Source organism: Condylura cristata, unplaced genomic scaffold, assembly GCF_000260355.1.
Source record: "Condylura cristata isolate star-nosed mole 26May11 unplaced genomic scaffold, ConCri1.0 scaffold00003, whole genome shotgun sequence".
Taxonomy (NCBI): domain Eukaryota; kingdom Metazoa; phylum Chordata; class Mammalia; order Eulipotyphla; family Talpidae; genus Condylura; species Condylura cristata.
The window spans coordinates 71,363,651-71,389,817 of NW_004567104.1; the positions used below are offsets into that span (position 1 = coordinate 71,363,651).

At 47.8% G+C, this 26,167-nt stretch overlaps 1 protein-coding gene across 2 annotated transcripts in view; it reads right to left on the bottom strand.

Moving 5' to 3' along the window:
* Window positions 1-26,167, bottom strand: part of TIAM1 (T-cell lymphoma invasion and metastasis 1) — a 128,224-nt gene that overhangs the window by 49,534 nt on the left and 52,523 nt on the right. The window contains exons 7-13 of one of the 2 annotated variants that reach the window (XM_004675343.2): window positions 25,459-25,605; window positions 22,980-23,054; window positions 20,434-20,604; window positions 14,498-14,602; window positions 9,883-9,964; window positions 5,583-5,669; window positions 570-794 (exon numbers count right to left, since the gene is read on the bottom strand). In XM_004675343.2, coding sequence (XP_004675400.1) covers window positions 570-794; window positions 5,583-5,669; window positions 9,883-9,964; window positions 14,498-14,602; window positions 20,434-20,604; window positions 22,980-23,054; window positions 25,459-25,605 — 892 coding nt within the window. The remainder of the gene's footprint in view (window positions 1-569; window positions 795-5,582; window positions 5,670-9,882; window positions 9,965-14,497; window positions 14,603-20,433; window positions 20,605-22,979; window positions 23,055-25,458; window positions 25,606-26,167) is intronic. The other variant, XM_004675344.2, reaches the window with a different exon arrangement.

A 26,167-nucleotide genomic window follows, 5' to 3' on the forward strand; every position in this document is an offset into this window, starting at 1 on the left:
AGGGGGAGGGGAAGGGGGATTCAGGGGGGAGGTAGGGCTAGGAAAGCAATGTAACAGGAGTGGGGAGAGTGGGAGGGAACAGAGAAGGCTTCCCCTCCGCGAAGGAACATGCCAACTCTAGGTCAGAGTCCAAGAGAAAAGTGGATGATTTCTCTAGACATCAGCCCTGGGAGCCCTATGTCTCTCATACAGCACGGAAAGTAGGACTAGAGGACTTGCCAGGAGGAGACATGTAAGGAGGGGCTGGACTGAGACCCCCAGAACTTCATGTGACTCCTGAACATCTCCACCCATCACCAACGGACAGGGCCTCTCTTCCAACTCGCAGACAGGTAAAATGGAGAATTGTCCGCAGGTGTCAGGACATAGCAAGAGCAGCTCTTCCACAAGAACAAGGCCGTGGCCCCTTCAAAATGCACAAGACACCCATACTCTGCCACAACTCGCGTCACACACACATCTTACAGTCCCAGACCCAGGGTCACCCTGAAGTGTGCGGGCTGCGTGAGCAGCTGCCCAGGCCCTGGCTGGACTGACTGAGCCCAGGGTCCAGCGAGGCGCAGCCCTACCTGTGTTGCTGGTGAGGAAAGCCAGGGGGCTCTCGCTGAGGTCCACAGAGCCGTCCACGCGGTGCGGGGGACTCTCCAGCAGCTCGGCTCCTCCCTCCAGCTCAGGGTAGGTCCTCACCAGGAGGTCCAGGCAGGGCTGAGTGAGGAAATCTTTGAGCATAGATGAGTTCAGAGTACCAGCAGCACAATTATTGATCTCGAGAATCTCATCTCCCGCTTTCAGACCTGCCAACGCAAGACAGAAAATGTCTCATTTCACACACACAGAGCAACATCGGCAGCAGCAGCAAATCAAATCACAGCACCTCGGAGCTGAGAGCACACTGGGCTTTCCGGCTCTGGCCCACCCTCCTCCCCAGCTGCTGCAAACAGGCCAGAGAGCTCAGAAGCCATCACCAGTTAGGCACGTGGGCCTCAGTTTCCGAGAGTTCTAGATGGAACTTCCAGCATGTCTGTCCCGCACATACACTGATCAAATAAGTGCGCCCTTCTTGAATCTCCGTCTTCAAGGCATCTGCCAATTTCTCCTTGCAAATGCCAACTCGAGCTACTGCTCTATAGTGCTAAGGCAGGTAGAAGTGCCCGCTGATGACCATGGTATGATTTACACACCTATGCCGCAGGGCACACGTGAGCCAGTAATGGCAATCAGTCATTTCTATAAAACTGAAATGCAATGTGCTTCCTCTGGTGACCACTACGGACAATCTCCTTATTCCACACAGAGAGACAAGAGTTGACAGAACCAAATACACTCATTTTTTGTCCTTTTCGTCTTCTTTCTAACTATATCAGTTAATCTATTTGGCTAAATACCTTTTGGAAGTTCCCCAAAGGTTCTGCTAGTTTTGCAAATCAAGTAGGAGCAGGGAGGTGGTTTGCCAAATTTTGGAGCCCAAGGGAGCCATCCCGAACAAGCCCAACCTACGAGAGCAAGTGCACAATGATGCCAGGGCAGCTCAGCTGAGCATGAAAAGAACACTCCAGAAGCTTGAGAAAGGGAGACATCAGGAAAGAACTTGAATGGAAATAAAGAATCCTTTCGGCTAAGAAGGGAACAGCTCAATTCTTATTTTGTAGACTAGTGTGGAAAAACAAACTTGAAAAAAGGAAGCAAACAAAGCAAAGATAGCTGAGGAATCGCAAGAACCCAAAGCCGCCCGTCCTACTGGCTTCCAGCAGCCCCACCTCCATTTCTGCAGAAAAGTGACTCTGCAGAGACTTCTCACTTCCCAAATGCAGAGTCACAGCCCTTGGCCTTCTTTACTTGGGTTTCCAAAGTACTTGAAATTCATTTTCTATCATAAAATACTCCAAGAAACATTATGGGTGGGAAGGGAATGGAAGAGAAACGAGAATGTGTTTCTCCCGATCAGAGTCGGAATTCTGAGAATTCTTTCATTTTTATATTTTGGCATCAGAGCATTTGAATTGAAAGTAAAATTCTACATGTGAAAAATAGTTTATCTTTTAAGCCTTCCCTTGAAGACAACTCTTGGCTAGTAGAGAAGGTAACATAAGGAGAAACAGAAGAAATGTAATGACTGAAGCCATCCATGAGTTGCGTTTATTTGTTGTACTACATAAAATAGTTCCTATTACGATGGGCAAAGCAAGAGGGTGTGCAGAGTTTAACAGTGGACCCCAGAGCGACATGTCTATGTTCCAGAACCTGTCATTAGGATCTTCTCTAGAAACAGGAACTTTGGAGTTGCTGTTAAATTAAGGACTCTCAAATCATAGCGATGGATTATCTGAAGCACCCTAAACCCACTGCCAAAACCGTTGTACAAGACACACAGACGAGAAAGACAGAGAAGAGAGGAGATGTGAAGACAGAAATAGAGACTGGAGGAATGTGATCACAAGCCAAAACACCTGGGGCCGCTGGAGGCTGGAGGAGGAGAGAAAGGCCCCGCCACCCCGGAGTTCCTCAAGGGAACTTGATCTTGCTCTTTGGCCTCCAGGACAGTGAGGAAATGAATTTCAGTGGCTTTAAGCTTCCCACTTGGTGGCGGGTTTTGGTGGCGGTTTGTTACGTCTGCCCTAGCAGACTAATCAAGATGGCGACCGCGTGAGTTCTCAGAATTAATAGTGAGAGGCGGTGACCCAGCACTGGTGTCTAGGCCTCAGAGGGGTTCTGCTTTCACAGCACCATCAGCTAACAACTCTGTGGCCATGGGCCTGTCACTGAATCTCCCCACCTCGGGTCCCACACATGCGGGAGGGGTAGTGGATTAAGTGTGATGAGATGAAAGTCTCCAGGTAAGTCTGAGCAAAGCAGTTGGCAGGTTGAACCCATTCAACAGACAGTAGCTCTCCTTAAGTAACTGGAAGAAAGAGGAAAACTCCTTTTTAAATGACAAATTGCGTCCTGCTCAGAAATAATCCCCAATTGGCCAGGGCAAGAACTGTAAAGCTTCTGAGCTGGGTGCAAAAGCATGGCACACAGCTGCACCAACCGGGTTCTGGTCTGTGAACCATCCAGAAAACACTCCGATGGCGGCAAAGAAGCGGCCGCATTTTAGTCCCCAAGAGCAGAGTGAGGAAAAAGACAAGCACGTCCAAGGGGAGCAGAAGTGAAAGAAAAATGTTATCGTGTTCCAAAAGTCACTCTACAAGTGGAACCACTGAGAGCCAACCAGACGCTGAGGAGTGGGGGCAAGACAGGACGATGGGATTAACGCTCCACTCATAACACACCCAAAGTCCAAGAAGGTGAACAAAACTCAATAAAAGCCAAGTGTAGGGCCCCCTGGTGGAGCAGCAGGTTAAAGCACAGCACTAAGAAGCATGAGTTCGATCCCCGCCCCGGAGGTGACCCACATGGCGCAGCAGACCTCTCCTGACCCACCTACTGATCCCCTCAGCAGTGTACTTCATGAGTCGGCCTGTTCTGCCCCCCACCCTGTCTCTGGGGAATCCTCTCACTGCCTCTGCACCTCTGGCCTGTACCCCAGTTCTATATGCATAAATAATCTTTCCAAAAAAAAACAAACATAAGTGTAGGCTGTCAGTGGGCAAAGCAGTCTCACTAACAAGGCTGCATTCCTTCTAATGTCCCGATGGCCCCGCATTCTAGTCATTTCCAGAGACACACTGCCCCCTGGATGATCTCCAGTGGGCCATGGCCTCAGTTCTGTTCTGCACGCTCATGAATGGCTGAAGGGCTGGATGTGAAGGTCAAAAAGACAGGATGGAAGCGAATGTTGGCCAGAAGGAAGAGGAGGCAGAACAGAATGGAAGTTTCAAATCAGTTGGTCCCAAGGAGCCAGGGCCTTCTCTCCACCACAGGAGGGCCTCAGGCACATAACATGAAATGCCCAAGCACCACCCTTGGCCGGGTCGTCTACAAGGTCGGCGTTGGGATGGATATAACTGGGGCTCGGGGGTCACCGGCCATCACTCATGCATCTGTAGAGAACAGAGCTCACCAGGGGCAGGGGAGAAACTAGCAGCCACTTGGTTTTATCTAACACCTGGGTTCTTGGACTCAGAGAACTGTAACAGGATGTGCAACCAGCAGGTACATTTTCCCACCCCCGCCCCTCCCAACCCTCACACCCTAGGTGCTGTGAGCAAGATAAAATCAGGCCCAGGGTCTGCTGGGGAATTAACCCCATCGCCTCTGCTCTTAGCTGAGACGCAGCTGCAGCGAGTCTCACTCTGGCAGCAGGGCTGGCTTTGGCCTTGGAAGCATGGAAGGACAGCCCTCCACAGCAGCGAGGGGGTGAATGAGCCTGATTTGATTCCCCACTGGTCACGCTGGGCCACGCCCGCACAGCCAGGTCTGTGGGCCGCCCTGCAGCAGTGCCAGCAGCACCGGGCAGAGGTAGGGTGCAAGCCATGTGCACCCAGAACTCGGCTGCACTGAACAGGAGGTGAAATGGGCAGGTCAGCCTCCCCTGGGTGCTTGCTTCAGCAGGCCCCTGACGAACAGGCAGGAGTCTAAACACACAGAAGTGTCAGCCTTTCCACTCAGTGGGTGTTAGTTGGCCACGGGCTGAATGACACCAACCATCCCACACACAGCAAGAAGCTCCCTGGTTGTTCACCGGGAGCTTGAGGCTCAATAGTGTCCCCACCCCAAAATCCACAACCCACCCCCAAACATCAGGATAATGTGACCTTGGGCATTAGGGTCTTCACGGATCGGGGACTCAGGATGGCTCCGAAATCCCCTCCCTGGTGGTTTGACGAGAAGGCGCAAGCAGGGAAAGATGGCCACGGATGCAGAGCAGAAACCGGAGCCACAGCTTCATGCCGAGGGACACGCCACAGTGGCCGGCGTTAGGAAGACGCAGGGAACAGATGCTCCCCTCAGAGGTTCCAGAAGGGAACAACTCCGGCAAGACCCTGATTGCCAACACCCAGCCCCCTGCACTCGTGGGAGAATAAACTTGTTGCTTTTAAGCACCCAGCTTATAAGCATTTGTTATTATAGCTCTAAGAAACCAATATAGGAGGAAAGTCTTTAGGGTGAATCTTGAAAAGATTCTCTAAGAAGGAAAAAGGGGGCGTGCTGGGCTTCCTCAGGGACTTAGGCTGCAGGCGTGGCGTATCTACTGAGGTGCAGCAGAGAAAGGCTCTATAAGGGGGGCGGTGGTTGGAATGGAAGCTTTACGTTCTCATCTTCTGCACAGGGTCAACAGGCTCAGGCTATGGCCAGCGTCACCCTTGACCAGTGGAGACCAAAGCACAAGGGGTCTTCCCTGCTCCAGAAGACCCCCCTCCCCCAGACCTCCATAACTATTGTAGATGGCGGGAAAGAGTCACCCTGAAGATCAGGCTGCAATTCCCTCCTGCCCCAGGGCTCCGAATCCCACGACCTCTCTTGCACACGTGAGTCAGGGGCTCGTACCTGCAGTCACTGGAAGGGTTTTCAACAGGACAAAGTCCAGTGGCTTTAGAGTGTCACGGTTGGGGCGTCTTTCTCACCCCCCCAACTAGAGAAAGCCAGAAGGGCGGGAAGACAGACAGACAGACACACCGGCAAGTCAGTGACTTCCTTACCTTTCTTGGAAGCTAGGCCTGTCTCCTTCACACTGCTCACGTAGAGCCTTCGAACACCATCCTCTTCCACAGAAGAAAGCGAGAAGCCTGGGCCACAAAGAGACAAGGGTTGGGCTCGCAAACAACAGGAAGCATCTGCCGTGAACACGGGGTCAGCTTCTGCAGTAATGGTCCCTCCCTGTTCATCTTGCTCATGAAATGGATTAACTGTTTTTTTTAACTGCTCCAAAAGAAGTCACTGCTCCCAGAAATTACCTGTCTTCGTACAGCCTTCCTGTCAGCTCACATGGAGAATTACTTCACCTAATATCGAGAGCTGCTCAGTGTCACCTTGCCCTTGTCTCCTCCCCAGCATGAACTGCTCCTAGCTCACCTCCGCTCACCTTGTGAGTGTTGCCGGTGAACGACTCTAGGAGGTGTGTGTGATCATTTGCACAGCTCTGTGGAAACTGCTTTCTGAACAAGTCTGCAAACAGGGAAGGCTGCAGTTCACTATACACACCCCCGTGCATTCTGACTGATTTCACAACTGCCTCTTGTCTGACGCTAAGATGATCTTACTTGTTCAAGCTCCCAGAGCTCACAGCCCGTGAGCTTGTTAATCGCGGACTTTGCTACGTCCTTCAGGGAAAAAAGGTAAAATGAGGCCCCAAGTCACTAGGTGGCTTGTAGGTCTTGCTGCTCCCGACCCCACGGCTGCCAGCCCCAGTGCCCTCGAGAAGCCCCTCTGCTTCTGGGAAGTACACTCTTTTTTTTTTTTTTAAAAGATTTATTTATTATGCATACAGAACTGGGGTACAGGCCAGAGGCTCGGGGCAGTGAGAGGCTTCACCAGAGACAGAGTGGGGAGCAGAACAGGCAGATCGACGAAGTACACTGCTGAGGGGAGCAGCGGGCGGGTCAGGAGAGGTCTGCCACGCCATGTGGTCACCTCCGGGGCAGGCGGGGATCGAACTCATGCGGAAGTGGCTTTAGCTTCTCAGTGCAGTGCTTTAACCCGCTGCGCCACCAGGGAGGGCCGAAGTACACTCTTTTGTTGATGAGTCAGCGGGATGGAGCCAGGCCCGTGGCCCCTCAGGATAAAACACTGTGGCAGTTACTCCTCAAAGGACAGTGGGAAGAAATGCCATTTAAAGACCTGCCATCATCTCATCTCTGGGAGATAAGTAACTCGTGATGTAGATTTCTGTCTGCATAGGAAAAAACTGGTGTAAAAGCACAAGCAGCTACCACTACCATGTCATAACGAACATGTGGTTTCGTTTAGCTGACGGATCAGGAAACTGATGCCCACGCGTAGGCAGAACAACCAACAGCTGTCGCCCACCGCGGTGTGGTAACACCCTCTGGTGGGGAGGGGACGACACAGCAGTGTCCGGAGGACTTTCCAAGTCTTTGGTCTCGTGTTTTGATTCCATTCTTATAGGAAACTTTCAACTTTCAAATTACATTGCAAGAGGTCTCGCTCAAATAAAAAAAATTTACACTCTAAGCGACATGAGCCTTCATATAGGTGAGCTGGTCTGCCTTTCAGAAGAGAATCTGTTTCCTCTTGTTTGAAAGAACAGATACAGAATCAGGATGATGTCATCAAAAAAACATTTATTTTGTTTCAAATTCGCTACTGGTGCAACGTTAAAGTGCAGCACTGCAAGCTTGCTACAGTAGCTTCTGCACAAGTTCGATCCCGGTCCTGAAGCTGACCCACATGGCGCGGCAGACCTCTCCTGTCTCGCCCGCTGCTCCCCTCAGCAGTGTGCTTCACTGATCTGCCTGTTCTGCTCCCCTCTGTCTTTGGTGAAACTTCTCACCGCTCCTGCACCTCTAGCCTCAGTTCTGAATGCATAAATAAGTAAATCTTATACATATACATATATATATATACATATATATATACATATATAAACACACACACACACACAAATGCTACCCTAGAGAAAATTCTGAAACCGATTATTTTTTTCTGTTCAAAATGAAGTGATCACTGGGGGTAGCTGCCTAAATGGAGCTGCTAGGGACACCCTGTGCTGAGGCCTGTTGCAGGTCACCTTAAGCCAGAGTCAGCAGAGGTATCCACACGTGCATGCCTCCCTTTCTCGATCTTGCACTATTATTTTCTCTCAGTATCTCCTCTTGAGCAATTTTCAAATACACACTATAGCATTATGAACTACATCAGCACACTGTACCTGTCCGGGGCTAATTATTTTATAACCAGAAGTCTGTGGTTTTTGATTCCAAAGACAGCAGTTGTCCAGATTTCCAGATTGGAGGCTAAATCCCAGCCCAAACCCCAGCTCCTTAATGTCAGGGTTTGAGAGCTCTGACACATCCCAGGCGGACGCCTGGTGACCCCCACACCCTCTGTGTGGAAGCAGAAGCTGCTTCTATAAGAGCCGCCGTCACACACGAAAAGCAGAGCAGTGTGAGGCCCAGTTTCGACTTCGGAGCCCCAAACCCGGCAATCTGAAAGCTGGAGCCCGGGAGCTTTGCCACGCCGCCGGCCCTTGCTGTCTGCCGCAGTGTAGACTTGCACAACAGAAAGTTAGTCAATTAAAGAGAAGAGGATCCTCGGCGGGGAGCACGGGGCTCTGGGGGACCAGACACTGGTTCACAGCACTGCTCCGGGACCACAGTTAATTACTCAGTTAATTACTCAGGTCACATAACAAGCCTTTGGGAAACATCTACCCTGTGCCATCAAATCAGTTTTAAGGTCAAGAAGTAAAGAGCAGGCAGGTGGAATGCAAGTGGGCAGGAGTTCAAAATCAGGGTCTCTCTATCGCCAAGAGAAGCTTCATGAGCTTTCTCAGATGGAGAATGAGCTGCAGGGAGGTGGGAATGGGCTGGGCTGGGGGAGCAGGGTGCGGAGGGAGGGAGAGGGGCTGCAGATACAAAAATTAAGACTGGTCAGAGAGCCCTCCTCTGGGAGACTGGGTTTGCCACCAGCCACCCAGTGCCCCTTCCGGGCCGGTGGCATGTAGCACCCTGGGCCCCTTCAGACAGGGCTTCCTGTGAGCTGCTTTGGACAGTGATTTGGGAAGGAGCCCCCCACCCACTCCGCCTCTTCCCCCTTTCCCTCTGCCGGAGACAGGCAGAGAGGGCCCCGGGGGCGGCCACCTTCCCCGGAGCTCCAAGCCCGCCACCCCACAGAGGGTGTGGCTGGACGGGGAGACGCGTCTCCTGCTGGACTCCAGCCACCGAGCTCTGGCGGCTGACACTGCCTCAGCTGACCTCACCCTGACTGTTGGGGCTCCATACGCAGCCCCCAGGAATGGAGTGGGCTCTCTCCGGCGCTCTCCCGGCCACACAGGGCAGCAACATGAGGGAGAGTGGTGGAAACGCAGGGAGAGATAGGAGGGATCCTACACGTGGGCCCGCCAGGACAGAGCCGCCTGCGCCAGGAGCGTGAACAAAACAGCCCAGCGGAACATCGCTCCTCCTGGAGACACGGGCATCCAAGGCTGGCCCCTAGCTGGCATCTGAAACGGGCTGGGGGAAGGTTCCCAGCACCCTAAAGTGCTCAGTTCAGTCTAAACTGTGGGTGTAAAGCATGTGGTAATGCTGAGCTCCTGCCTGCCTCAGGGGAGTCTGGAACTTTGGTGCATGTGACACAGAGGTGCCTGCCTGGCTAGACCCCCACAAAGCCCCAGGCACTGGATCTCACCAAACTGCCCCACTGGACAGTGTTTCAGAGACTGTCGTCGTCACGGCTTGCTGCTGAGGAATTACGTCTGAGGCAAGAGGTGGGGACATGCCTCTCGGAAGTGCCTCCTGTCTCAATACTCATTCTTCCCAACTAATGCTGTCTGTGTCATTTCACTGTAATAAACCACAGTTCTGAATATGACTGCAGGCTGAGTCCTGTCTGCCTTCAGTGAGTCGGCAAACCTGGGGTGATCCTGGATACCCCCAATGCAACACTGAAATAAGCCTGTGTAACATTTTTGTGGGGGAAGGTAGAATGGGGCATCCACTTGAGGCCAGGGGTGTGAAAGGCGGGTGTTTTCACTACCAGAGTACTCGCGTTATAAACTACGATAGTCCCAACACCCTCATCTCCCTTTAGGATCGCAGAAGTCCCGTGGTCAAAGCTGGGAAATTTAGTCGAAGTTGCCACTGTGTCCACACTAGATCTCATTCTCTCCTACTGCAGATTTCAGCACAGCACAGAAGCCAGATGTGTCACCTGCTTTAAACAGGCACCAGAGGCAGTTTGTGGAATGGTAAATAAGAACATGTTTATACAGGAATTGCTTTGACTTGAAAAATACCAAAGATCAAAGAAAAATCAACGTACCATAATTATCACCGGCTGTGTCTGACTTCTCAATCTGGATGCTCTGAGTGACTTTTGGACAAATTTCAATTTCTTTGTACAGCTGGAAATTACAAAGAGGAGTCTAATTATGATTTCATTATAAACAAGTTATTAGAAAGAGTCATCATTTTGCACATCTATTTTTTCGCAATTGATTCTGGAACGCCAAACGCTCATCACATCCCAGTCTTTTCACTGAACCGAATCTATGAAGAGTCAAAGTGGAAGCTGAGAAGTCATCTTCCTTTGCTCTGCTTGAGGAGTTCTAGGGCTCAGTTATACCTCAGCACCACTCGGTTCGTCCTTTGCTGCCCTGGCGCTCTTGCAGACCTGGAGGTCATGCTTAGACAGTCATCAAAAGTCTTCAGTAGTGGGGGAAAGTAAAGTATTAAAATCAAGACGGTCACAGAGATATTGGTATGGATGCGTGGAGAGGTCGAATCTCTCTGCCGTCCACACACTGTCTCTGCCCAAAACCCACCCCTGGGCAAGCAGGAAGAGACAAAGGGTAACACTGAAAACGTAACAAATTACATCAGTGGAGAATATTCTTTGTTAACAATCAAATTAGAAAAGTTCAAGGACTTAAATGAATCAACTCTCTAGAACCCTCCAAAATGCCAGAGAAACATGTAATTCAGCGATCAGAAATTTTATTTCATCGATGTTCTTCATATCTGGAATCATCCTTCTCACAGGCAATTATATAATGAAGGTTGTACCACACGTTTGCCCTTCACACTCATGCTATTGAAGACAACTGTGACCCCCATTTTACAAGGTCGGAGAGAAGCACTTCCCTGGGGTCATAAAGCCAGCACGGGGCAGCCCTGGAATCTGAACCCAGGATTTGTGGCTCAGAGCAGAAGTTGTGTACACCAAATAAAATGCACTCCAAGCTGCCTCCAGGTGGAACTGACAGGCACAAAGTAAAAGAAAATGACATCTTAGGTAAGCAACAAGCCACTTCCAAAATATATCATAAAATTGCCAAAACAGATAAATGTGTCCGCAGCTCATATGGAATTCAAAAACATCACTGAATTTCAAATGAAAATCTACTTTGAGCCAAGGTCAAAAATAGAAAGCTGTGTTTTTCATGACAATCTAAGCTCACCCCCATCTCTGCCCACACAGCCATCTTCTCCCAGCAGTTTAGCGGGGCAGGTAATGGCCTCTTCCTCTTCTCCTGCTCAGGACGGCAGTCAGGAGGCAAGGGAGAGCATCGTGCTCAGGATTGTGGAGCCAAGAAAACAGGCTGCAGGACAGGAGTAGGAACTTGAACGCCCACCCCAGAACACCCTAGTTAAATGCAATGTCTGCCGAATGTACAATAATAATACGGTAACGGTATAACCTGAAAGTGATTTTCTTTTCATACCTCTGAAAAGTTTTCGGACAAACAAATTCTGAAATCAGGAGAAATCAATTATAGCACTGGTCCTCAACTCAAAAAAGTGTCCCAAATTATAAACACCAAATAGAATGAGGCTCGTGCTGTGTGTCCCGCGGAAAGGCCGGCAGCCTGATTTGGGCCTTCGTGTTTATTGTTAATTTCGTGCAGAGCCACACTGCGCCCCTAGGTGGCAGTACAACACTATTTTATTCGCCTCTGGAAAAGAAAAGTTCAAAGTTCCAAAGGAAATGGCATCTTGTGAAGAATCTTTCCTATTCAAGGCTCCCATCTCTTACTTTTTTGGTAATTGGTGTGAAAGTCTTTATGTTTTATACTGTCTCAGTATAATACAGGTATGCCACTGGGCCACAGTCCTTTCTTCAGCTGGTGAGACTAAGACTGAGGTTAGAAAAAAAATGCACTAATAAAAAATACGCCTGGTGGCCCAACGGGTTAGGGGCTCCACACTGCAAGCTAGCTGCAGCCTCTTCGATGCGAGTTCGATCCCCGCCCTGGGAGCTGACCCACATGGCGCAGTAGTCCTCTCCTGTCTTCCCGCTGCTCCCCTCAGCAGTGTACTTCATCAATCTGCCTGTTCTGCTCCCCACTGTATCTCTGGTGAATCTTCTCACCACCCCGCCACCTCTGACCTGTATTCTGGTTCTGTATGCATAAATAAATAAATCTTTTTAAAAAAGTACAAAATTTCAAGAAGGGTCTGTGCTTTAAAATGTATTTCCATGGCAACCACTGTATCCAAAACCAGAAATTTTGAGATGTAGTAGTTTTATACCTAAGCATTTTTAACAAAGTGCCTTACACATTTCATTTATTTTATTAAGTCAGAGATGTTGCATGTCTTCCCTCGTTTAAAAAAAAAAAAAAAGATAAAAGATCATCAAACTTTAAGAAACAGTTTGATTACCCAGGCCCTTGAGTTATCAGGAAACTACGATCATTTCTTCGATCATTTCTTGCCATGTCTCCCCTGGAGGCCCTGCTCCTGCAGCCGAGGCCCACTGCCTAAGTGACAGCTCAGCAGGCTCGGGCCCCCAGGCCCCTCTGTGTCTCAGCGGCACATCAGCACCTGTACAGCACACACCCAACACTGTCCCCCTCCCTGGATTTCTCTTCTCTTGTGACCTGCCCTGCCTGCCTTTGTCTCCTTCCTCCACCACTTACCCTGCACATTAATCCTAGTCACATCCCACAAGCACACCCCCCACAGACACACCACACACCCCAACAAACAGACACACCAATCATATACACCAGACACACCAACACACACACACACACACACACACACACACACACACGTCAGTCACCTTCCTCTGCCAGGGCCTACGCAGCCTCTTCCTCTGAAACGCCTCTATGACTCACTCTAACGTTACTCACCCACCCCCCTGTTGAAACACCACCTGTAAAAGAGCAACACCCACTTCCGATGCCTCTCTGCCCTAACTCTTTCTGATATATCACATTTATATGCTCTTCAAAAATGTTTTCCAAATATAAAAAAATATATGTTTTATACATGTGGATTTGTTCTGCCAACGTGAATGTCACCTCAATAAGCGGCAACAATTTTTGTGTGCCTCTGAAGGCCAAGAACGGCTAGAATGAAACCAGGCACACACAAAAAGAGCTAAATAAATAACTGCTGTGTGAATGAGTAAATCAATCCACTGTGTTTCTGCAAAGTATTCCTGGCACTTTAAGAAAGTCACAATTAATGTGAATTTTTGAAAAGCCAGGGCCCATATTCATTATCCTGCCATAAACTAAACCCAGCCACCAAGTAATGATGGAAAAGTAACCCAACAGGTATCACTTCTATTGAAACATAACCAAGGAGGCCCACTGGCCACGGAAGGGCGGGCTAGCGCCCGGCCCTCAGGGGACAGTGAAGCGGTAACAACTGATCAGCCAAGAACATTCTTTGCACAAGTAGAAAGGGTTTTCTTCCCCCACTGCAAGGGCCACGAAGTTACAGCTTATGTCCACACCAGCGAGAAATGAAATCGCCAGTGTCTGGTGAACGTTCCCTCCTCTGACAAGACTTTGTTTTAAATGACGATGGAGCAAAGTCTCGTCATTTTGACCTTCTATGGCCGAGAGGACAAAAGTGTGACAGAAATGCCCCTTTTCTCCTGTTCCCTAAAATACTTGAAGAGCCATCGGAGGTCACCGAGGGTGACATCCCGTTCTGCATGATGAATATTGTGCTGGAACTGGAACTGTGAATGCTTATCAGAACTCATCGAACGAAGTGCTTAAAGCGGTGCGTTTTACTCACCCTCAAGGAAATCTCAGAAACATTGATTAAAAACAAATTCTCTACTGCATCTGCGATCACTATTTCCCTTTTTCAAAAAGAAAATATTGGCATTTCAAGTGTCAGTTCTGCTTGCTGCAGGTCTGACGTCACACTGCTATCCTTCACATCTCCATGGCAACGGGCTCTGAGGCCCCCAGAGGAATCACAGGAGCGGACAAGAACTAACTCTGAGAGAGGCTCCTTGCCCCCAGGGTTTCTTTCCTGGAGCCCCGTTCTGCCCCAGCGCCGGATGCTGAAGGAACCTGGCAGTGCTTTATTCCCACCACCACCGTTTATTGAGCATCTACTTTATGCACTGTACAAATCTTCGCAAAACCTTGAAATGAAGTATCACCTGTTTTGTTTTTTGGCCAGCCTAATAAGCAGGTTCTCGTCTCTACTACCATGAGCAAGTCCCATAAAGGAACGCAGACTTACCCCTGTGCCTCCAACTTCAAGACTCACAATCAATATAGCTCTGGAATCAGAGGCCAGCGGGCTCCCCCACCCTGCAGGGCACAGCCACATCTAATCATAGATAGTGCTTTTTCCCTGGCCAGAGCCATGATCTTTGTGCTGGAATACAAAGACCAAAAGCAGCAAGGAAACAGTAACTAGCATTCTGAGCGTCCGCTCGGGTTTCAGTTCTTCTGGCCCATGGAGTGTGGCTCCTTGCCTCAGCAGACACAGCACTGCCACCCTGAGGAAATACTCCAAACGAGCATGCCCTCTCCACCAGAGAAGGCAGGACCCCGCAGAACGAGGCCCATTCGCTTCAGAATCCACTCCACCAGCCACCAGCACACACACACACACAAACATATCATTTATAAATAATCTCCCCCGGCATGAACCTGGACAATAGCCCCAAACATTACCAGCTCATAAATGTCCTCCTCGGGCTTGGGAATGTAGTCTTGCATTTTGTTTTCTATCAGAAATTTCAGGCGCAGGTAATGAGTAGAGGGATCCAGCTGGTGTGTCTGAGACAAGAAAAGAAAGGACATGTCTGTTCAATAGCAAATAGCAACAGCAGCAAACATTTTGAGATCACTGCATTATCACAGTGGAGTTTTGGTACTGGCAACGGTGTGAGGCTTCTCAAAAGATTTATACCCCAAACTGAAATTTGAAACTGATTTTCACTGAACATACTGATAATATTTGCCCACCCCCACCCTTCCCCGAGTATCTTTTGATTCAATGCCAACAGCTAAATCTCTTCTTCACTGCCGCTCAAGCTCACTTGACACCTTATTCTCTTTCGCTGGACTTTGCATCAACACCCATCAGAGCAAAGAGGCCCAAACATAACATAGGTGGCTGCAGGGAACGGACCCAGCAAGACAAGATAGTATACTGCAAGTGAGAAAAAACAGCTGTGTCCAGGCCCAGCTGCTTGTACAGCCACACAGGGACTCTGGGACAGTTGTTAACAGCTCATTTGCAAGCGAGTTGGTGTGAAAACTAAGCATTTGGATGTCAGTCTTATTTACATACACCCAAGTGAGCCTCTCTCTGGCTGCGGTGTAGACAGGCAAAGGTCCAACTTGGGAAACACACTGAATGACTTCCCCAAAGAAAACAACTCTAAAATAGTTACAGATTCAAATTTCCAGGCTTTCTTCCTTGGCCCAGGATGGGTCAACTGACTTTTTCATTGGTGAAAAAGCAACAGGCAATACAGTTTCATAAACAATGATATCCAAGATGATACAAAGGAAAGAGTAAGAAAATGCTTCTCAAAAGTTACTTGGCAACCCAGAAAAGGTCCTGGTAGACAGAAAATGTTTAAATCCAGTCACTTTTCAAAAGCATCCTTATCTTTCAGAGATTCATCCAAAAGTACTAACAGAGAAAGAAATACTATGTGGAATTTGGCTCCAAAATAATCCAGGGCGAGGGAGGTGGGGAGTATGAGTGACTGAGGAGCTGAAACATGGTCTGATAGTCACAGACTCTTAATGACGGCTATACAGGACATTCATTACTACATTCTTCTCTACTCTTTTATGGCTGACATTTCTCATAAACTTAATATAAAATCCCTTCATACCAATGTATCTACTGAAGAAAATTATTTCAAAATAAGTGAAATTAACTTTTCACTGCTTTAATATTCTTTCTATCTACCTTACCTAAAAAAAAGCACACTTTAAGGTCAAACTCAGAAGAGTCCAATAATTATTCTGATAACATCTCAGAAACTCTGGAGCAAGCCAGAGCCTGTGAGGCACAGTGATTCTAGAAATTCATAAAACCTAAATGCTATCAGAAATGTGACTGGGGAAACAGGTGGGGGCAGCAAGTGGGAGCTGGGGTGGTAGTGGTTTTGCTTTTTCAATAAATAGAACTGCAAGAGAGGCCTCCTGCATTATTCCAAAATCCATTTCCAGAAAGTGGAAATGAGATCCTGCTGAAGGAGCAGAGACGTTTTCTAAGGGTGACTCTTGGGAGCCCCCGGCCTCTTCTTCTCCCAGGGTGTCTGCAGCCCAAACCACCTCCCCTCCCCTCCCACTCCCCCACCCCCCCACTGGAGACCAAACGCCCAGCATGACAGACCCAGACTGTTGATGATAAAAAGTTGAAGGGGTGAAGCCAGGGAGAGAGCCCACAGGGAGTCTTTCAAGTGTGCTACCCACCGGTGGTGGGAAAGCCTCTGAGACAAACAAACAACGTAATATTTAGGGTGATGTGGTAAACAAGAAAAGTTTCCCTCACAGAGAGAGGCTGCACATGCTTCCCACCTACCCAGGTCCTCCTTGAGATATTTAATTAGAAGCAAAGACTTTTGGTTCCCCATCTGTTTCTGACTGGGGAGGGGGAGAAAGAACTGAGACTTCGCGGGGGCTGGGTTCACAGGAACAAATCCACTTGGAAACCTCTGCGTCATCATCAATAAACACCCTACGGACATTCCCAGAGAGGCTGCCACAGAAACGGGCTTCTGGAAAGCAGGCCCCCAGAGCAGCCTCACCTAGAAGCTTCTGGTCCTGAAACCTATGCTCGTGTGAGAGAAGGTTTCTCCTCAGGCACCACAGCTCCTGACGGGCACATGGAGACTCTCCTCACCTCTTACAGGCCACAGTGCCAAGAACACTCTCACACGATGGGGGACAGACAGCGGCCCCCAGTAAGGGAGGTTCCACCCGCTTTTTGAATTGCTCTAAGTTCTGGAGAACTTTGTAACGTACAAATAAGCACATGCCAGAAACATTAAAACTTGTAACCCAGGAGCCCTCAACTTGGCCAGTAGTCACCCTAAAAACAGGAGTGGGATGCAGATGCCAGAGTGTCTTCTCATTAGGGGAAATGTTTCTTAATCATGAGCCCTTATTCACCAGGGCTGTTCTATCCAAAGAGAGAATCCTAAGAATTAGCTACGATCATGACACTCTCCAGAAGAATTTCATGCTCCTCAGTATCTGCAGTTATGATCGAAGTAGGTGGAACAAGTTACCTGGTTCACAAAGTATGTTTGTGCTAAAGAGCGCCAAACGTGAACGAGTATTTTAATATAGTAGTTCTAAACAGCTGGCCTACTTTATACATGTGAAACATTCCGGAGAAAGTTTCCTAACTCCAGGGAAACTCGGGAAAGAACTTAAAGGGTACAAATGTATTTGCCACGGAACACTGACTGAAGTTACTTCGAGAACATCTGATTCATTTCGAGACAATGCAGCTGCAAATCGTACCCAGATAAATGTAACTGTAGCATGAGTTTCAGTTTAGTCAGCATATATATATATTTTTTAATTCTCATCTTCAAAGGGTGAAACAGCAAAATACAATATAGATATTTTCACTCAGTCACTTGAGCCCATTAAAGAGAGGTCAACACAGCCTGCCAAGCAATCATTCATGTTTTGCTCTCCACCCTCCTGTCTCATTTTCCCCTTTCAGGCAAACTTCTCAGGGACACAAAAAAACGTGCAGTTATCACATACACAAGTCCATGCACACACACAGAACAACTCCGCAGAATTTGCGAAGCTGCTTACTCTCCCCTTCAAGGTGACCGCTCATTGTGTTAAATGACAGTGGTTGTTATGGTCGAAAGCCTACAGCCAACATCGTGAACACAGGAAATGCAATTGAGCCCATGGCCAGAGTGAGGAATACCAGGCAGTGTGAATGAACGGGTTTTGTTCATACTTATTTTAAACAAATGCAATGATCAGAAACAGCACAGATTCTACACCAACCAACACGGTCACCCGCTGTAATTAACAAGTCATTCTTGTAACACCCACAACATGAATTGTACATGAAATGTAGATGCTGAAACATTTACTATACCAGGACTTGAGTGATGCTCGGATGGCAGATGGCAAACTGATGTGAAATGATGTGGAGCAGAGAGAATAGGAAAGAGAGTGAGCTGAATGCAAGAGACAGAAGAAAGAGATTGATTATTAAATATTAGAGAAAACATCCATCACCAATGTCAGGAAGGACAATAAAGGAGTAAAAGACAGACATTCTGACAGTCACCTTTGTTTTCCAGCCCCGCCCCCCCAAAAGAGAAAAAAACCACTCACCATTAATTAGATCATTAGTAACATGTGGTACTGTGTTCTCCATTATCCCTTTCCCTCTTAAGAATAAAACTGGCTCCGCTAATTACAATAACGTGTTTTCCAAAGAAGCAGCCTGCTCTAGAAGGCACCTGGCTCTTAGCATACTATGTAATTTATCCTACACGGATGCTTTTCCAGAGACCATCAATTTCTTAAAGTGCACCCGGAACTTTTCCATTTTTAAACTCACGAGACGTAAGCTTGCATCACACCATATTGTTCTTGTCTTTATTCTATATTTTGGGAGAAAGAAGTAAGGATCCAGGGAAATCTGGGTGGGATGAACTTCGTTAAAGGAAGGGGTGTGCCCTGATGCTGCCTTCAAAAGCTTTCAAATGACAGAAATAAACACTTTGTAGGAGAACAGGACAAGCTCAGGATTGAAAAAGGTTCTGTATGTTACAGGCACAGTACTAGTCCCTAGTCCCTGAGTGCCCCTCAGAGAAAGCTTAACAGTATCTAAAGTGGGGGAATCACTGGTTTCCCCACTCACTGTTCAATTTTCCAGCCATCAGTGACTATTGGAATATACCAGTCACCCCTTCCCTTCCTGATCGCTTCTGGGGCCAATGTATACAGCAGGTTCCAAAGCAATGCTAACCCCTAGAGGCATCAGAGTTTGGTTTATCTAAAAAAGGCCAGAGTCCTACTTCTGACACCTTCAGCTGCAGTTCTGAGAATAACTCCCACAGTTCTGCGGAATATTAATGGGTCTCTAAAGAATCGTGCTGATCTATAAATAAAAGAATGCAGAAATCCTCAATAGACCAATTTTGCTAAGTAATTAAAATGAAAAATGTGAACAGAAATACCATTATCTTCCAAAAGCTAGAAGTCACACCCATGAAGGGGAAAGAGCATGAAATGGTATATCATTTATTTTTAACAACTTTGTGGGAGCTGATTTTTATCTTTGACCTGAAACAAATGGCCTTTCTCCTTTTTCTCCACATAAGACTATCTGAAAAGGCTCATTTGGGCCAGATTATTCCAGGCCCCCACTCACAAAGTCATATCTTTCCTCAACAGAGGCGCTTGTGATTGGGGGTGGGGGTGGGGGGGAGAGAGAAGTAAAATTGCTGATGGTAGACTTACAAAGGGAGGGACTTGCTGAGGTAGTGAAAGTGATTCGGGATGTATAAGCCACTGTGTAGACTGAGAAGGTCTTCAAAACTACAGTGGAGCCCTCCAGCAACTTCTAGGGTGATACGATGTTAGAAGTTGTCCATTTCCCATTAGGGGCCCAAAGAAAGGCCATTTCATTACTCTAAGAAAACATTCTGGATTCTTCCAAACTTGACAGATTGTCCTTTGAGGGTACCTGGCCCAGCTTCTGGCAGTTCTGTGACCAGGTTCCAACCAGTGGGGGGAAATCACAGGTCTGGAGAAGCCACAAGTGGGCTCCCCAAACTGTGAGGTGAACTCAGTCAAGGAACGTAAGCCTCCGGAGCTCCACTTGCCCCATGGCAGTGTCTGCCCACCTCGGCTTGGGACTGACCACTCAGCACAACGATTTCAGTGCTTACCTAGCTGAAAGTAGCAGCTGCTATGCAAGAAGTTTCCTGCTTCCTGCACTCAAGGTCAGGCAGGCCTCTAGCACCTTTTCACAGTGGGGGGGAAAAAATGAAACCAGGTTCATCTTGAAAAAAGATCAAGATATCTCTGCAGCTTAAGGTGGAAAAAAGTAGGGGAAGGGAGCATAACCATCTGTCAACAAAATAGACAGATATGTAAGAATCTAATGACTTTTCAAGGGAAAAAGTCCTGTCATGGAGGTCAAGTGTATCTACTTCACTTCTTCCCGACCCTCAGGACGCCCGTGCTGTTCCAGTCGCTGCTGAACTGCAGGTGACAGACGTCAGAGGCGGGAACACCCAAATGCTTAACGGGGGATTCTAGATTAGGTGCAGACGGCCTCCATTTTGGGCTTTATTTTTGACCCAAATTGCCAAAACCTTTTGCTAGGGGCATGAAATATGCCTACTACAACTCTATCAAACACACCAACAGAAAGATGCTAGATACTACTCAAAGCAGCCCCTTGCCACCCAACGTGGTGAATTCACACGCATGCGCTACACTCAGCATCATGCAGGAGCCCCAAGCGCTCAGAGCTGCTTGGCAGGGCAGAGTAGTGCCCACTTCTCCCGCTCGCCTCAGGATCCTGTGTGCCCTGCCCCTTCCCCACCACCCCTTCTGCTCTTCTCCAGAAACACCGCAGAACCTCCTACCTTGCAGATGAGCTCCAGAGTGTCCCGAGCCGTGTCTCCTGGCCGGACGACCGTCAGAGCTGGCTGGTCATTGGGCAGACAGAACCAGGACGGAGTGAAATACTCATGGACCCAAATGTCACAGTCAGGATTGTGCTGGTGGACGCTCGGCAAGACCATTTCCTTTTCCCTCTGTAACAGGAAATCAAGTGAGCAGAGCAGCTACCTCTGGTATTAAGCCACGACAGAGCCCCAGCTTGTCCTAGTGGTTAAGTGGTCTCATGAAAAGGGTCTTGGGCAGAAATGGAAGCAGAAGTGGAGGGCAGAAGGGAACCTCAAGACAGAGGAAGGCTTATTTGTGAGCGGGCTGGGGGAAGATTTCTGACCTCAAATACAAGAGAGACCCCACATCCACAGGTGGGTATGGCACGAATGAGTGGGAGGAAAACTTGGGGGTTGGGGAAGAGTGAGAGAGACAGAGAAAGGGAACATCCATTCAGCTCAGTCTTGCCACAGAATGTCTTTCACCTGCTTCAAATTTAGAGCCACGAATTCGTATGGCATGAAAACCTGCCATGTCAATTCTGTTTCAAAGACAATGATGAGGCCTCGAAGAAAAGGTGCCAGGAGATGAGGCTGGCACTGCCGGTTCACAAGGGGCATCACCTGAATGCCACGTGGAAAAGAGGTAAAGACAGAAACACCTCCATTTTCCAGATGAGGTCCAGAAAAAGTCAAGGATGAACTTTATGGACAAAACCAGCCTCTTAACTGGTGCCTGAGGTGGGGGACTGATACCAGGTTTGAAAGGGCGGCAGGAGACTTCTGGAATGTTGGCGCTTGGCATCTGAATTACAGCTAAGCAATTATATGGCTACTGTAGAAAAACACCCGATAGAGACCTGAAATAACAGGGACTCCATTTCTTTCCAGTAAGCTAAGAAAAAATTCTGCAGGACTCTGAGAATGTCAAAATAATGTTGGTGCTCCATGAATGCTAATAAGCCTAGATTATTGGCTATAATCAGGCTGTGGATTAATAACTATATATCTGTATATTACCAAGGGCAAAGCTGGTATCAGGAAATTACAAGAAGAAACTGTCTCCAAACTCAGGCTAAGAGATGACAATATGACAACTTGCACACATAAAGACAATGGGTCCCAGAGCGGGGCAGTATTTTTGTAACGGCCTTAAACTAAGTTCAATTGAGGAAAACAATTTCAGTTCTGCCTTTCAGTGCTGTTGATTTTGCAGACAAATTGAACCCCAGGGAAGGAATTGTCACAAAGCAATCAACTTGCTTAAATCCCATTAACTAGAATTGGAATCGTCCCACTCTGCCCCCACGTGCAATGTTAAATAAGTGCCCCTTAGCCCTGGCTCAAGCCAAGTTTTACGTATAAACTGCTCTTTGAGAACACAGACTCCAGCCAAGATCTGGGGTAAAGAGGAACTTACAAGAATGGAAAAAGGAAAAACAGGGACACAAATACAGTGAGAAAGCATTTGCAGTTCCCGCGACTGTGTGTTCAGATAAGATACCCCATGTTATGTGAGTAATAGGATGGTTTCGAGAGGAATTAGCCCACTTGGGCAAAGGTGACGCAAACATTACAACTCTGGGCTACAGCTAGAACAGCAAGGTGAGGACCCCTTCATCGGAGCCTGAGCTGGAGGCTCCAGTGGGGAGACACGGTGACAGCGGCCCCCCATCTGGGATGGGGGGCATGGCCCGATCCAGAAGCGACTCGCACACAAGTGAGAAGGGCCAGCCTCCTCACCCCACAGTCCTGTGGCATCAGGGGCTGAGGACTGTGGGGCTGGGCCGCTCTGACCCGGCAGCCTCGCGACCAGGCCAGAGCTGTCCTATCGATTCTGAGTCCCAGAGCCAAGATCATATCAAGGTCATGTTATCAGCACCCATAACTCCCTGAACAAAGAGGCTGTGGGGTCCCTATTAGGGCCTTTAAAACTAGAGAGATCCATTTATTTAGAGACTGAAAAAAAGTACCCTAGAAAAATCAATATTCTGTATGAGCTCTCAATCAGAACAGTTTGAAAGACCCTCTTAAATCCAAGTACAAGGTTGCACGGAGCCTGTGAATCTTTTAATTGAATACTTGTCTTAGATGTGAAGTGCATTTTTTTAAAGAACATACATGGAGAACAGTTCTTTGAAATGAATGGGACCAAAACAGCACCAGAGGCCAAGAGGGAAGGCAAGAAGAATTTGCCTCTTGGGGATAGAAATTGTAGATAAAAGGGATTAGCAGTGGCATAAAATATTCAGCTACTCAGAATCCAAGTTTCCTCTTAAATTCTAGATGGAAACTTCTACCTTCAGTGACAGGATTGAAAATATTATGTCAGCAGGAGAATGTTCTTCTTGTTAGCAAGTTTTGAACAGAAAACGCTTTTCCATTTCTTCCTGACCTGTTACATAACTTTCGCAAGCTGATCATTTCAGTTTCTAATACTGAGTCTACTTAATTTTAGGAGCCTGAGAAACCATTGCATTGTGTAACGTTGATGCATTTAGAAAGAGAACATGTGTTATTTTTACCTTGCCATCTGGAACAGTGTCATCAAATATTCCCTCTAAAGATTTCTTTACAGCGTCAGTCCCCTCACCGAACACCTGCATATACAAAGGATCATCTTAAAAGGAATCTGGGCAAAAGGGCAAATGAAGCATGAGGGGGAGGCGGCGAAAATGACATAGCTGTTACAAAACATTACTGGGCAGATACCCCCACCTCAAATCCCAAAGCAGGTAGAAGAGTCTAGAGTGGCAGATCATTAGAAACAGGGTCCTCCACCAAGCTCCCTGCTCATGTCTTTGACAATTAAAAAAAAAGCTAGTTTTTAGATGTGCATCACTCATCTAAATTTAAAGAAAAGAAGCTTATCAAAGCAATGAACTAGATTTATTCTTAATAATAAAGAATTGTTATAGGCTCATTTACCTCATCAGACATCTATCAATACTAACTAGTTTTGACTTTATAATCTGCAGAGTATCAATTGGTAACATACATGTATCAGTTTTTATTGCAGAAAAGTTTTTTTATCCAAAAACAGAAATTTGCCAAATCCTCAATATTTAATAAATATGCTAAGGTATAGATGGGACTAGAGTTGGAATCGGGTACGGACACCAACAGGCAGTCAAAACCTAAACATGCCACCGTGGGAAAAGCACGTGCTACCGCTAAACAACGCATGTTCCAGCAGGATGATATTCCCAATTAAGAAAAAGCCTTTTTCCTGCACAAATGAAAGCTACAGAAACATACAGTTTTTGTCCATTTTGAAGTACTGAATCAACGAGTAAATTTCTACTGGTCCGCAGATGGCCAAGCAAGATATATTGGAAACTGTTTTTAATTGGGGTAACGCTCGTTTACAACACTGTATAGGCTTCAGATCTGCAGTTTCTCACCTCAGTAACTATCGGCTTCACACCACGCCCACTGCCACATGCCCAGACACCAACCAGTGGGCTCCCTTCGTCCCCCCTCCCCGTCCCTGGTAACCACCATTCTGGTGTCGGAGTTTAAAGCTTATGAAATTCTTACTTTAAGAGGGAATGAGCGCTTCTGCTTATAATACACGACAATGTCCTATGGTTAAAAAAAAAAAATTTTTTTTATTAAGTCTCTTCTGGATTCATTTAAGCTCAGCCATCTATCAACGAGCTGTCATAAAACCTGGGCCAATAAAAGAGACCCACATGAACTAAGCGATCTGATAGAAAGCTTGGTTCAATCTAAGTTGCCAACTGCAAAGTCCTGACACATACTTATAGCCAAGGCAAAGGACATGTATAAAAGCACAGCCCACAGCCCAGAAGGAGAGGGGAGAAGCCGTTGGGTCGCGCCCTCCTTTGCGGGTTCGATCCAGAGGAGCAAGTGTGATTTCTTCCTGATGAAACACTAACTTTCCTGCAAACGCTTTCTCCTTCAGATTTACACAAAGCAAAGCCACAGCTGCACATGGAGCTTCTGCTCTCCCCTAAGACCGAGAACAGACAAGGAGGCTCAGTCACAGGCTCCCTCATCTGCTCATCTGCTCTCCTGCAAGCCCAGGTGGACGTGGCGAGCACACTGGTCAGCGAGGACTCAGTGCATCAGATTTCGGGATTCGTTTCCCTTTGAATTTTCAGTTCATAAGCAAAGTGAGGGCTGGCGCTGCCATAACAAATAATGAGGCATCTGTTAAGTCTACAATCAACTTCTCACTCTGCGTCAGGACACAGTCAAATGTGCCATCTCAGTCCTGACCTCCAACTAGCTCACATTCTGGCCAGGTGGCTGCTGGACAGGGGTTCCCCTTCTCCTGGGAGACCAACACCCATGTTCCTTCAGTTCCTAAAACATATAAGCAGCCCTACAGACGTGCATTTCTCAAAGTCAAATAAAAATGACTGCAGTGACTGCAAAACCTCTTCCAGAAGTATTCATGCGAACAAGAGAGTAAAATGAATGACGTCACAGCCGTTAGCAGGACCCGGACATTGCCCACTTAGAGGGTGCCATTCATGTCCTAAGGTCCCTTCAGGCCCTACTATCTGGGCAGAAGGGAGCCATGAGCATGAAATGAGCGAGCACTCTCAGACTCCAGGTGCAGAGGAACTGCCCTTTTAATGCCAACCCCAAATGAATCAAGGGCAAAGAAACAGCCAGATTTCCCTGGAGGCTGCCTTTGATCCAGCGCCAGAGGCAGCTTAAAAGACTGTTCAGGTGCTCACTTGGAGTCACCATTAAGCTCTGCTTTTTTCTGTAGACTCTGGGATGAATTGTGCACTTTCAGAAAGTCTGTCATTAACCAAAGGTTGGAAAGGATGAGGTGAGACTGGAGCTTGGTCACAGACTAGTAGCAGAGTTCACCATCATGGATGTACATTGCCTACTAAAAGCCACTCACTTCTTCATGTCAACGATTGGATCTTAAGCTCACACCAGTAAAGAAAGCACACACACCACAGTGACGTGGCTGGGGAAGCCATGGGCACGCGCCTTGTCATCCCCCCAAAAACCGACCTGATTGATGCTTGGGCGTCCCTGCTTCTTTTTGGAGGTAGTGTCCAGACCCCAGAGAGAAGAAAACCTGCTTCTTCGTTTGCTTGCAGATCTGGACATGGCCTGAGTTCGCCTTCTCACTCCAGTTTCACCAGTGCGTGCTGCCACCTGAGACAGCAAGGAGGAGCGTCAACAAGACAGGAGCATGGGGATCACCGGTCTGTCCCCCCAGACCCCCACTCAAGTTCTTTACAACCCCTCCCCCACCATCCATCCGGCCAGCCGATGCTGACGCTACTGTCTAAGCAACTAATCCATCACTCAAACACACTGGGACTCTGAAGCCCTTGGTGGATTCAGCGATGGTGGGAAGATCAGCCAACTCCCTCAAGGTCTGAAATCACCAGCTCAGATGCATAACAGAGTAACTGGATGTTAACAGGCTATTTCCAAGAAGTGGGCGCCCTACCGGTGACAGGGTTAAGCTCTTGCATCAAGTTACAGTAACCAAAGAAAAATGGAGCTTGAGTGTCACCAAAACAGTGAAAATGGCACCTTTTGGTTCCTGTGATTCTGTGTGAAGTCTCAATTTACCAGTGTCTTCTGTTAGTTTTCTCAGAACAATCCCCCCCAAACCATTTTTATTATCAAGCAAGTGGTGGCTGTTACTGGCTCGGCTAGCCGAGGCCAGTCAGACGGAAGCCTTCCAGGGCAAAGCAAGGCAGAGGGG